Here is a 14,782-nt window from a genome sequence, read left to right on the forward strand (position 1 = left end):
TGGGACTGTATTAATCTGGAAAGAATCCACAGCTTTTCATCTTCTGTAGAAACAAAAAGCAGAACCTCTTTTGAAAGCAACAGATCCTTAGACCCAAATTTTGAAGTCAAGATAACTTTAAGATATATATATAGGTTTAACTAAGCTGCCCTTACAATCAAATGTCTCTCTACAGTTAAAAATCCCAAACACAACACAATAATGTACAGTATCCAGACACTATGTTTTTCATCTTTCTGTGGCTTTTTTAAAAAAAAAATTACACTCTTTTTTAAGGACTTTCTCTACCCTTATTCTTTTCCCTCACAAGCCTATGTATATTTTTATACACACTGTGACCTGTTTAGAGTTTTTTTTTTTCCATCTGAATCTGTTTTATTGTGTATCTGTAATTCCTTTACTGACCAGGAAAGTTTTAAACTGTTAAGCTATGTTGCTAGAACAAAAGCAGCAGCAGCCCTGGCTGCTGGCTCTACTTTTCAACATGGCACAGGTATCAAGGAGTCACACATAACTCCCCAATTCTGGGTTGCAGTACTAGGTACCATACCTGTGTTTTTAAGCCCAAGGCTGTGCTCACAAGCCCACAGGCAGGTGATAAATCTCTATATGGTGGCCATTAATAAAAGACATGAAGTAGGAAGCTGTTCTTACTGCTATTTTAGGATCTCTTCTTAAATTCTCTCAGGTTTTAGGTGGAAACTCTTGCCCCATGTTGGAAAATCAGATGAAAGATGCAACAGTAATATCTACAAGGCTCATTCTAATGATGCTTGGAAGTGAATGATCCTAAAAACATACTCTGCAATGTAGTTACAAAGCTTAGAAAAATGTGGTTTTTTTTTATAGTTTTTATGATGAGTTCTCAAGAAAAGAGCATTTTCCAGAGACAACAGGCAGATGCCCATACAAATCCACAGAGGCTATGGCAGCATGTACACTACCCATCTCCATAAGATCAAGCCAGAAAATGTCTTAGCACTGAGTAGGGTAAGTAGCACAAAGTCTCATGCGTAGACAAGGATTTATGCACAATCAGTAGGTTCTGGGATAAGGTCTTTCTCTATGTTAAGAGACACATGACCACGGACACTCTTATAAAGAAAAACATTTAGTTGGCTTACAGTTTCAGAGGTTTAGTTCATTTTCATCATGGTGGGACATAATAGCATGCAAGCAGACATGGTGCTGGAGAAGGAGCTAAGAATTTTATGTCTTGATCCACAGGCAACAGGAAGTAAAACTTCTACCACACTGAATGTACCTTGAGCAAAGGAGACCTCAAAGCCCACCCTCGAGTGACACACTTCTTCCAACAGGACCACTCAATACCCATTCCAAAAAAGCCACATCTCCTAATAGTCCTCACAGTGCCACTTCCTTTGGGGGGCCATATTCTTTCAAACCACCACATTCCACATCCTGGTCCCCAAAGGCTTGTAGCCATATCATAATGCAAAAATTCATTCATATCTCAAAGACCACACCTCAGTGACATACTTCCTCATACAAGACCACCTCCTAATAGTACCATTCCCTTTGGGGACCATTTTCTTTCAAACCACCACAGAAAGAGATAGTTTTTTTCAGTAGAGTGACACTGGGTATATCACTTACTCTTCTGGGCAGGCCTATTTTTGTCACCAGAATTTGAGCCGTTTTTCTGTTTCCTGTGTGTGGTTTTGTTTTGTATTTAAAAGAGAAAAAGAAGATGGAATTGGACCGGGTGGTGGTTGCACATGTCTTTAATCCCAGCACTTGGGAGGCAGAGGCAGGAGGATCTTTGTGACTTCTAGGCCAGCCTGGTCTACAGAGTGAGATCCAGAAAAGACGCAAAGCTACATAGAGAAACCCTGTCTCAAAAACAAAACAAAAAAAAAAGACTTTAAAAAAAAAGAAGATGGAATTGGGTTGGTAGGAAGGGGGATGGTCTGGGAAGAGTTGGGGAAAGGTAAGGAATATGATCAATAGATATAATCTGATATTCTCAAAGTAGAAAAAACATTAAAGGGCTCAGTTCCTACTTACTTTTATTATCTTTTCTATAGAATGAGATTGTCAGCATGTACATGAGGTAAATAGCTTTGAAACAATGATCTTCTATGTGTATGGACCACTTTTTAAAGGTATGTTGTATTTTTCATTATGTGTCTGTGTGTAGGTGCATGTGTGTGTGTGCAAGTGCCTAGGGTGTTCATAGGCATCAGAGCTGGAGTCACAGGCAGTTGTGAGCTGCCTGACATGGGTGCTGGGAACAGAACTCTGGTCTTATCCATAGCCATAATAAATAAAGGGATTATAAGAGGCTGACACATCTGGTGTGGGGAAGATCCCCTCTTGAAATAAAGCACAGTAGCGAACTTTCCAGGAATAATTCTGTGCCTTTGTATTTTTACACACAATTTCAGCGTTGAAAAAATGAGATGAGAGATCAGGAGTAAGTAGTTCAGGAAGTGTAACCCAAGATTTGTAGAAATCCATTTAACATGGGAATAAATGTCTAAGTGTACAGCTGCTGGTGCTAAAACAAACATTTCAAACATGCATTGTTCATCTTTCAACTTTTCAAATAACAAATGCAAGTAGTACATACTATTTGGTGGACATGAAAAAATAAAAATAATATGAAATCCTTGAGAACTCTAGAGATTAACAAATAACTTTCATATTGTGTGTAAACCAAAAAGCATAGGTAAAGATAATATAAGTAAAAATATGGGGCTGTGTGTTTATGTGTGTGTGTGTGTGTGTGTTCATTAGGGTTTTCTATATATGAATTCATATGCTTTAGAAAAATGATAATTATACTTCTTTTTATTAACAATAAATTCTTTTCTCATACAAATATCCTGATTATAATTTTCATTCCCCCTACTCTCAACATTTCCCCCTCACTTTCTTATCCAGATCTACTCACTTTCTGTCTCTTATTAGGAAATAAAGGCCCCTAATAGATGACAACCAAATATAACACAATTGATACGATAAAGCACAAACCATCACATTGAAGTTTTACATGGCAAATGAACAGAAGGAAAAGATCCCCAATAGCAGGCACAAGAATTAGACACCCACTTGTTTACACATTCAGGCATTCCACAAAAATACTGCAAATCTATAATATATATGAAGAGGATGTAGTTTTCTTCCATTGAACATGATGTTATTTTGGAATTTTTGTATAATGCTTTAGTACATTGATATTTCTTCTAAACCTGGTTTGTTTATAGTTTTTAAACATTTTTTAAAAGTATGATTTTTTAAGATAAAGTTTTTTTTCAGAATGCACAAATAATTATGTATTCTATATATACAGAATGAAAGAAATATTTTATTATTGCCACAGTAGATGTCTAATAAGTGTATGAATGCTGACGTTAGGCCACTTGGGCTTATGCTCTGTAGTTATCATTTACAAGTCTGAAATATTTACGACATCATTTACCATTCTTTGGAATGCACGTATTTTTCAGGTATAAATAGATGATATTACACTGAATTCACAAATTTTATGTTGTGGTAATGCTTAAAACATTTCAATTAAACTCAACAATATTAAAATAGTTATCAGCCGGGCGGTGGTGGCGCACGCCTTTAATCCCAGCACTCGGGAGGCAGAGCCAGGCGGATCTCTGTGAGTTCGAGGCCAGCCTGGGCTACAGAGCGAGTTCCAGGAAAGGCGCAAAGCTACACAGAGAAACCCTGTCTCGAAAAACCAAAAAAATAAAATAAAATAAAATAAAATAAATTATCATTTTCATAATAATTAACTGCACTTGTATATCTTGTTTCATATTTTCAACCACGTATTTGAACTGAGATAGAGATATTTCTAGATAACTGTCAATGGAAAATATTTCCTAGATATAGGCAAGACTTTCAAGCTTATTGCTGACAATTCCTCCTAGCTAAGTTGAATGGACAGAAAGCACACATACCTACAGAAAGAAAAATACTAAATGAAGGTAAATCTACTTCTAATGCATATCAAAACCCTTCAAAAGTCAGCAAAGATATATCAAATGTATACAAATTTTTCTAGAGGTTTATTTAATTATTATTGTTGGTAGAGAATGTTGGCATGCACACCACAGTGTAGGTGTGGAGACTGCAGACAGCTGTGGAATATACTCCCTCCAGGGTTAGTTAGGCTCCTGATATCAAACTCAGGTCATCAGGCTTCACAGCAAGCACTTTTACCCAGTGAGTCATCTAGCTGGCCCAAGATCTAACAACTTATGATGGTGAAGAGTAGCCCTTTGCTTTATAAAGAGGCATGCTTAATAATATTTTATCAAATAATGCATACTATAATGATTTTATATATATATATATATTATGTATAAATAATAAACCTAACGCAAATATATCATTTAAAATATCTAAATGGCCGGGGGTGTCACATGTACGAAGACATATTTTCTGTATGACTAAAACAGAAAGCTGAGTTTCTTCAAATAAGAGTATTGCACAGAAAATGAATGATTGGTTTTCTTACTGTTGCTAACATTGTTATTTTCACATCTAAATCATTCGTCACTGAAGGAATTTCATGTAGTCTTTCCTTTTTCTTTAAAACTTTTTATATGTGTTTATTTTATGATGAATTAAGATATTATTTTTTGAGAAAAAAATAACATTTGGATAGTTTGTGTCTTAAACCGATTGAATCTATTCTTTACTTTTTTAAATGTAACATACTTGGCAGACACCAAAAAACAGACCAGAAAATAGTTTTCTCCCAATATCCCCAATATATTTCTTCTTTTTAAATTATTATTATTTATCTTTTTGTAACCCAACTGCTGTCTCCCCTCCTTCCTCTCCTCCAGTCTTCCCTCATCCTCACTTCCCTCTGCCCTATCCACCATCCACTCCTCCATTTCTATTCAGAAAAGGGCAGGCCTCTCATGGATATCAACTAAACAGGGCATATCAAGTTGAAGGCTGAATGAGGCCACCCAGTATGAGGAAAAAGGTACCCGAAACCAGCAAACGAGTGAAAGACACCCCGTGCTTTCACTAGTAGGAGCTCCACAAGAAGACCAACTACACAACCATAACATATATGCAGAGGACATAGCTCAGATCCATACAGGTTCTCTAATTGTTGATTCAGTCTCTGTGAGCCCCTGTAAGCCCAGGTTAGTTGATTCTGTGGGTTTTCTTGCAGTGTCCTTGACCCCTCTGTCTCTTACAATACATCCTCCTCATCTTCTGCAGGATTCCCAAAGCTCCACCTAATGTTTGGCTGTAGGTCTCTGTATCTGTTTCCATTACTTGATGGGTGAAGCCTCTCTGATGACAATTGAGCTAGGCACCAATCTATAAGTATAGCAGAATACATTAAGAATCCTTTTTTTTTAATGCATTCATTCTTTAACAAAGTAAATTGAAACAGCTCATATAGTGTGTGGCAACATCTTATGGGACAAAGAGGATTTTCTGAAAATCAGGGATATCTTGAAATCTACCTCTGTGATAAAAAAAAATCAAAATTAAAAAAAACAAGTTCTCTCCTCTCTTTTCAGTGTGGTAGTTATAGAGGTAACACACACCATACACACCATAGGTAAGCACAAGCTACCTGGCCAGGTTTGCTCCCTCTCCTGGAGATAAAGCAAAGCAACATCTTCAAGCCTCCTAGATGACTCTCATATGGATTATACAGATCCTGTGATCATGTTTCCATACTTAGGAGGGAAAATTCAATTCAAAGACCTACTCAGGGTATTGTTTTTCTAAACTTCATGTCTGGAAACACTGCACTTTTGCCTTCTGTTATTAATAGACTTCTTACCTCTTCCCCTCACCTTTTGGGTTGTCTTTCTTCTTTCTTTTATTCCTTGTTTATGCTCATGATTATTTCATCTTAAATTAGATTGGGAATATATGACCACCCATGCCATCTCCTAAAAGCATCTGGAGATTGTTTTCATTTAATCTACGGCACAAGCTAAGCCTGTCTAGGGAAGCTGCAGTGTCTGTCTAATCTTTCATTAAACAGTGATTAAGGGAATAACATGTAGCATTTTTTAAAATTAAAGTCTTATTTGTTTGAAAGGGTGAATTTATGATTTAGGGTGTTTATGGGGTCCAATAAGTTGTTTCCTCTTTTATTACATAATATCTCATTTTCTCATAAAGTAGTCATGCCTGTGTTTTAAAACACACACACACACACACACACACACACACACACACACACACACACACACACAGATACATACACTGACATACACACAGATAAATAAACACATACACACAGACACATACAGACACACAAACACTGACACACTGACACACAGACACACACATACCCACACACATACACAGACACATACAAACATACATACCAATAGACACACAGACATATATTCAAGCATTGATACATATAGATAAACAGACACTGATACACACAGATGCACACATACAGACAGACACAAACACGTATAGACACACAGACATTTGCACAGACAGACAGACAGACACACACAGATAGACAGACACACATACATAGACAGAGCACACACAAACATACACAGACAATCACTACAGATACACACACATGCATACACAGACACACACATACAGACAGACAGACACACATATACAGATAGAACACAAACATATACACACAGTCACAGACAGATACACACACATGCATACACAGACACACACATGTATAGAAAGACACATATACATATACAGTCACACACAGACACACACATGAAGACACATACACACAGATACACATGCAAACACACACACTGACACATAGAGTCAATTATTCTGTTTCTGTTTGTTTCTTCTTTCCTAGTTTATAGGTTAAATATTTCTCTTCTAAAACTAAAGTGTTGCTATTTTTTTCCTGTGTTTACTCTATTTGTCTTACTGTAACAACTGAGAATACCATGTTATATTCTGCAGCAATGACTTCCAGGTCAATGAGCAACAAACTTTTATCATAAGCATAAGCATCTGACTTTCTGATCTTTATCAGGCGGGCACAGATATAATTTACTTAAGGAGGGAATTTAATAACATTATAACAAAAGAAATGGATATTCTTTAAAAAAAATCACTTCTCCTTTGTAGTTTGGCTTGGAATGCAAGTGAACTCCTCTGTCAATACATTTACAAACACATCTGTCTGCCATCAAAATTAGGATCCCTATCCTGAAGATGTCCTGGGCTATGGCTTACTAAGTATCCCCCCAGGACATCACTTGATCTCAGTCATTTGAATCAATTTTTCAGATCCCAAACTTAGAATTTATCTTTACTGCATCCTTCTTTTGTGTAAATTATTTATTCAATTATTGACTCTTATTCCTCATTTTATTCCTCAAAAATATTATTTTTCTAATTTTTATTATCTCAGTCTTCTGATTTGTGTCATTTAAATCTTATTGGATTCATCAATGTTCTCATTGCCAAATATCTTTGTATTGAATGGAGATTTTCTAAAAGAAAACAAAATTAAATTAAATAATTTTCATGATACTTGTAGTAGTTAAGGATCTGACACAACCAACTTCCTTCACAAGACATATGGAAGCCACATTGAGAGTAAGTGCCTTGGCTTACAACAACAAAAGATGCATTGAAAATAGCATGGAACAAATTTGCTACATCTCACCTCTTCCAAGTCTGAGCAGCATGGAGAGAGATGTTCTCTATGGAAGAGAAGGGATTAAGTCTATGCCTTATAGACCCACTAACAGTTCTGGCATGATGAAACCCAGCATGAGGGTGAATACAATAATGCCTTCAGGCCAGAATCCACAGATGCAATCACCATTACTGAATTCTTTCATTGTCCTTGCCCCAACCTCAGACAACAGAGAAAAAAGCAGGACACTACTTGCCAGGGAGCAAGGAATGAAAGCTCCTGCAGGACTGTGCTTTGCAATTCAGAACCAGGCATCTCTATTGTCCTTCTCCAAAGAAAACCCAAAGCCTTTCATTCCTAGGTCAGAGTTTTCAATTGGGTGCTCTAACTGGTTGAATCCTGAAGTTCACAGGGACAGATTTATTTTGATTTAGCGCACTCTTCCTCTTCTAGTGATTGCACAGATTGTTGTGGTTGCTAGGCTTTGGTATAGCCCAGCAGAGCTTGGTGGCCAGGAGACTCTTAAGCCTCTTGGACAGCACAGCTATTTTCATGTCAGTGAGGAAAACCATGTCCTCTAGAGCTGCCCCACACCACACTAAGGTGAGGTATTGCAAGCACCTATACCAGTCTAAATCATGATCAGCTATTTCATGAGCCTGAGCACACCCTGAGACTTGGCCTTTGTGGTTGTGAGATTTGTGAGATTCATTTGTAAACCAGGTTAGCATCAGTCTTCAGGGGCAAAGGACTGCTTTCAGCAATGGTACTAAATCTAAAGAAGACCATGTGAAGTCAATGCTCTGTGTACTAAATAATATTTTATTTATATTTAAAATATTATATCTATGCAATAATATCTATGCAATTTAAACTTTATCTAATACAAATAGTAAAATACCATATAACTGAATTACATTATTCAATTAACAGGAAATAGTGCTTTCTTTTTTTAAAAATATCACTTCATAAACTAACCCATAAAAATATTTTTAAGGAGTAAGCTTTCTTGGATCAATTTTAGCATGTAGAATAATTACAAAATTATAATTATCAAAGGCTTTTAAAGGATAAAACTTAAGAGCAATAAAGTACATTTCTTTTAAGTAATATTTGTTTAATTATTTGTGTTTATTGAATTAATATATGCTTATAGATCAAAGCAATTTTGGATTTTATATTTCTAGCACTGAAAGACTTTCATCTTGAAGAAATGAAAATTATAATAAAAATGCACATAATAGATCAATTTCTAACCTTGGACAAATTAAAATTATACAAATAACTAAATTCTAGATATTTATTATTAAAATAAAAAATTCAAATTACTTTAATGCCTAAAGTTCCTTTCATGCTTTAGGTTAATCATTTAATTAAATGTTATTATCTTTCTGAAGCCAAAAATATTCTTCTAAGTACTGCTCCAAAGGCTTGTTTAACCTGCTTATTCCTTAGTGTATAAATGAATGGGTTTAACAAAGGGGCCACTGAAGTGTTGAGCACAGCTATTCCTTTGCTCAAAGCAACTCTTTCATTTGCTGATGGCTTTATGTAGATAAATATACAACTCCCATAAGTGAGGGAAACAACAATCATGTGAGAAGAACAAGTAGAAAAGGCCTTTTTCTTTTGCTGAGCTGAAGGGAATTTGATAATCGTCTTGACAATGTGAGCATAAGAAAGGATTACTACTACTAACGTGATGATGAGTGTCATAAGAGCGAAGATGAAGGCAATTAGTTCTAGTAAATGTGTATCTGTGCAAGAAAGTTGTAGGACAGGAGAAACATCACAAAGGAAATGGTCAATGACATTTGAAGCACAAAAATCTAAGTCAAGGCCAATAATCAGTGGTGGGAAAATCACTAAGAATCCAGTTACCCAAGAACCAAGGACAAGCTGATGGCAAACTTTGCTGCTCATGATGGATGTGTAGTGCAAGGGCTTGCAGATGGCAATATAACGGTCATAAGACATGGTAGCCAAGAAGAAAAACTCAGTGGCCCCCAAGAATATGTAAAAGAACAATTGACATACACAGGCATTATAGGAAATTGTCTTTTTCTTGGTCGCAATGCTGATTAAGAATCTGGGAATACAGGTAGTTGTGAATAAAATTTCCAATAAAGAGAAATTACGGAGGAAAAAGTACATTGGTGTCTTGAGGTGAGGATCTAATAGAGTGAGGGCAATGATGGTTAAGTTCCCTAGCATACTCAGCAAGTAATTTAGTAAAAGAGATAAAAAAATTACAATCTGTAACTGAGAATTATCTGTCAGTCCAAGAAGGATAAACTCTATCTGTCCTGTATGGTTCTTCATTTCTTTTTGTGGTCTCAGTCAGGCTCTAGAAATAAAAAGACACAAAAATTAAAATCCACATGAGTCGGTGTATATCCAGTAAACAATAAATTATGGGATCCATATTCCTAAACACTGCCCTTTCAAATGTAATATTCATGGATATTCGAGATATGTTGGTAACTATATGACAACAATTCTCCAGTAAGACTTTAAAGGTAATAGAGAATTCAACTCACTATTGGAAATTAATCTGAGCAAGTATGAACTTAGTTTTTCTACTCTTTCAATTTAAACTTTGAGCTAATTGTAACTATTTATCAATGGTCTATTAAATTAATAAACAACTTTGCATTGGGAATCAAAAATAATTTACTAAATTCCTGATTATTTATTTATCTAAGGACAATTATGCCAGTATAATGATTTTAAATATATAGCTTACTTAGTAACTTTCAAATTTCACACTAAAGTATAAGTCTTGTTACCTCTCTTAGCTTTTCTTTGAATTACAGACAACATAGTAGAGGAATACAATCAAGATATCTAAGTTTAAATGACAAAGTAAATAATAGTTCAATATAAAATATTGAAAGATCTGATTAAATAATCACAACCCAATTTACCAAAATGCAAAACATCAAATAATTGTTTTAAACATCAAAATTTGTCATTTGTAATCAAGATCATAAAAATAAAACAGGAAACAGAAAATGTATTACCTCTTCCTGTGGTCTCTACCTAACTATAGGTTCTTAGTTTGAAACCTAGTTTCCCTATGTAATGTGAGACTAAGACACAAACTGGTAATATCTCTTTATGCCTTTTATTTTCTGGCATCTCCAGCAACTACTTATTTTCCAATAAGTGACTCTTAACCAAAAGAAGAGTTGGTATAGAAAGTCTGTATTACTTGAATGAGATTACAACATTCAGATAGCATTTTACTTTTGCAAGTGTATGTTCTCAGTATATCCCACTGTCAATGGTGAAAGAGCAGCAGCAAATGAATTTAGTTGGATTATTAGAAAAGAAAAAATAGAATGTAATAAACATTATACTGTTAATACAACATGCTTATTAGTATTTTAAAATTGATATCAGAGATCTCTTCGAATTTTTATTCTATCATCTATCATTTTATACTGGGAAAATTAACTTATCTCAGTTTACACTCCCACCAGCAATGGATGAATGTTTCCCTTACTCCATATTTTTTGCCAGTGTGAGCTGTCATTTGTTTTATTGGTCTTGAGCATTTTGAAGGATATAATATGTTTTTGTTTTGCATTTTCCTGATGGCTAAAAATGTTGAATATTTCTTTTAGTGTTTCTCAGGCATTTGCATCCTTTTTTGAGAATTCTCAGGTTAGATCTGTACCCCATTTTTAAAATTGGGTTATTTGTTTTCATGATATGTACTTTTATGAGTTCTTTATGCATGTTGTATATATCCTTCTATCATATATAATTTGTAAAAATCTTTTCCCATTCTGTAGGCTGACCTAAAAATGACCATGTCCTTATAAATACATAAGCTTCAGTTTCATGAGATCCCATATATTAATTGTTGATCTTAGTGCCTGTTCTAGTGGTGTTCTCTTCAGAAGTCTTTTCCCATGCCAGTGATTTCAGGCTACCTCCCACTTTCTCTTTTGTTACATTCAGTATATCTGGTTTTTATTTCAAGGTCTTTGATCCATTTAAAGCTGAGCTTTTTGTAGGGTAGTGTACAAAGCTTTATTTGACTTCATCGATATGCAGACATCTACTTTGTCCAGCACCATTTTTTGAAGATGCTATAATTTTTCCAGTGAGTATTTCTGGTTTCTTTATTTATTTTATTTTTTTAAACCAGCTGTCTATAAGTATATGGATTTATGTCTGAATCTTAAACTTTATTTCATTGATCTATGTTTTTTGGGCCAATACCAGCCTGTTTTTATTAATACAGCTCTGTAGTAGAACTTGAATTCAGGGGTGGTGATACCTCCAGCAGTTTTTTTATTATTCAGAATTGTTTTAGCTGTCTGGGTTTTTTTGTGTTTCTGTGACATATGTGTTGATTAAAACCTAAGTAGCCAGTTTGAATAAAAAATTACTGGGTCCAGTGTGATGGTTTGGGGAAGAATATAGAATGCTGGCCCCACAATTTGCTGACCCTGAGTGTGAGCAAGGGAACCAAAGGGAGACATAGAAAAGTGACTCTCCAAAGTTTTCCTCTGACCATATACAGAGCATATGCTCTTGCACATACACTCATGTCAGACACACATACCTCCCCCCACCTACAAGTAATAATAATAACAAAATATTTGATGAGCTGAAAGAATAAACTACAAAAGTAGGAAGAACATAAGAACAATGAAAATTAAGAGTTATTCAAAATGTATTTTCTAACTTCAATAAATTGGAATCAAATGACTTATTAATCATAATATGAAGTCTTCTATAAGAATAAAGAATTTTCCTTTTAAAATTACTTATCCCGGATAATTAATTGATAGATGAATCTATTATTTTTGCAGATTTGGTTTGGCCTTTAGAATGAACTGTTATATATAACAGGAAACAATTATAACAGGACAGTTCAAAAAGTTCAAATGCATGTATTAATAAAAATATTTTTGAATTAATAGGGTAAAATTATCCATTTCAGAAAACAACAAACACTTGAATGTCAATGTTATTTATAGGTTAAATGCCATGACCTTAAGTAAAAGATAAAATATAATCATAGTATTTAATGCTAAGCAATTCTTTAAATAGTTTTAAAATACTTTTATTATTTATTTTAATGTAAGAATATCACTAAATACACAATTAATTAAAAATATCTAACAGTCTTTCAGGCGCAGAATTCTAAAGAACTTTGTATAAATTATAACTTTTCTTTATATGTCTGAAAATTTTATGTGCCCAAGATATCCAAAATGCCTACAAAAATGGTAACACTCAAAAGTGAAATCCCTAACAGTAGCATTTAATCTATACTTCGATTATATTATGACTGGAAGTCCAGTCAATCTTAGAAATATTTTATCCAAGACAAAGATAAAATAAATCTTCTTTTATTGCCCTCATATTTTCATACTGGAAAGAAACAACTGTCAGTTTACTGACTGATTTATCTAGTCATGCTTTCAGCTAAAATTAAGGTCTATCTCATTTTTATTCTATCCCGATTAAGCCTTGGTTATTAATTTGTATATTTACTAAATTATTTCTAAGAAAACTTGAACATAACCCAGTGAGGTATATTCAAAATATACTTTGACTTTTTGAAACTAGAATATTTAGTTATTTTACTGACCTTTTATTATGTTTTGCCAATCAAAACCTTTTTCTGTTTTAGGAATTTTTTGTTATTTCATTGCTGAATACAGAATATTTTTCTTATATTTTAATATTTTTAATTAGAACATAATTACATTGTTGCCCCCTTCAACTTTTCCCCTTCATCCCTTTTCATATACTTCCCCTAGTCCCTCTAAAATTTGTGGTCCCTTTTCCTTTGATTATTTTTGAAAACTGCCATGTAGGAAAGAAGCAATCAGTAGTCCTATCCAACTTTGATGTCTATGAACATGACATCAATGACCAGCAATGACCAGCCCTGCAATATAGTACTTTGGTAGAAGAAATAGTAGTATTCATATCTTAGGGGTAATCAACAGCTCTGTAATTGGACTTAATGTCCACTCAACAGGAAGGAAATCATGCCTGGTACTGGAAACCTAGCCAATCACCAAGGGGTAATGAGGTCATGGATCTTAGAGGAGAGCCTACCACAGTCAATTTGCTAGACCTGCATTATTACTAACTGCCCTGCAAATGTTATCCTTACATCCACAGGTAAGTGTAGCTCTCACACATCATCAAAGAAACTTCTATTTGCAGTGGATAGAGACCATCACAGAAAACCACATGTGGTCAAAATGCAGAGAACATGGGGTGTCCAGCCCCCAATGAATACATCTATAACACAACTCTTACACCTAAGGCTCAGGGAAATTCTCAGAATAGGGGCAAATAAGTTACAAGAGCCAGAGACCAGGAAGCCTGCTGTGTCTTATAGAAATTACAGGGAAGATACATCCAAAATAGAGTTTTAAAAATGGATTTAGATCATTACCTCATTCCTTGATCTGGTCTTCACTTGGTACTTTTCTCTTTGCAAATATATCCATCTTCTTTCTCAGCAAAACACATTTAGCATTTCTGCAATCAAATGTGGGTATCCAACTATTTTCAAACCTAGGAAGCAGATATTTGTTTTTCAACAACTGTATTTGGCAACTAGAAATTATCAGTAAATTATGCTTGCACAAATATACATTGTTCACAATCAACATTTCTAAAGGACTTCAAAAAATTTTAACAATGTAACTAAAAGATGTATATTTGATGTTCTTGGAAAACATAACTTCTATCCTTTCATGTTTGAATGATTTCTAACACTGCCTAGCTTTTCTCTAGTTAGCTAAGAGGAGTACAACAACTTTCTCCACAGTTCTCCAGTGTGGTTTCTGGTTTAAAATGCAAAACCAGAAATTCTAATGCAAGTACACGAATCAGACTTTTCCCTCCATTTCATGAGTTGTAACACAGGTGAGGAATTATTAGTGCTTTATAAAATGAAAAAGAAAAAAAAAACAAAGTTTCATGAGTGGATCATTTCCATTTTATGTAAGTTCATTTTGTATATAATTTTCTTTAAAATTTTAAAGAGTATGTTTCATTCTTTGGAAATTCCATGCATTTATACAATGTATATTGATCATATTAATTCATCACTGCCTCTCTCTTAGTATCACTCCCTTTTTCCCCTCCAAGCTCATGTTGTCTTTTTATTTTGTTTTGTTA

The 14,782-nt window shown here is 34.5% G+C and overlaps 1 protein-coding gene across 1 annotated transcript; it reads right to left on the bottom strand.

The window, feature by feature from the left end:
• Positions 1 to 8,998: 8,998 nt before the first annotated feature.
• Positions 8,999 to 9,949, bottom strand: LOC102921835 (olfactory receptor 6C70-like). Its single transcript, XM_006996608.2, has one exon. The coding sequence runs from the start codon at positions 9,935 to 9,937 to the stop codon at positions 8,999 to 9,001; it is 939 nt and encodes a 312-aa protein (XP_006996670.1). The 5' UTR covers positions 9,938 to 9,949.
• Between the last annotated feature and the right edge of the window lie 4,833 nt (positions 9,950 to 14,782).

Source organism: Peromyscus maniculatus, chromosome 18 (genome assembly GCF_049852395.1).
Source record: "Peromyscus maniculatus bairdii isolate BWxNUB_F1_BW_parent chromosome 18, HU_Pman_BW_mat_3.1, whole genome shotgun sequence".
Lineage (NCBI taxonomy): Eukaryota > Metazoa > Chordata > Mammalia > Rodentia > Cricetidae > Peromyscus > Peromyscus maniculatus.

Bases quoted from the DNA above. Each gene is read 5' to 3' on its own strand.
- LOC102921835 (XM_006996608.2), bottom strand. From the start codon at position 9,937: ATGAAGAACCATACAGGACAGATAGAGTTTATCCTTCTTGGACTGACA.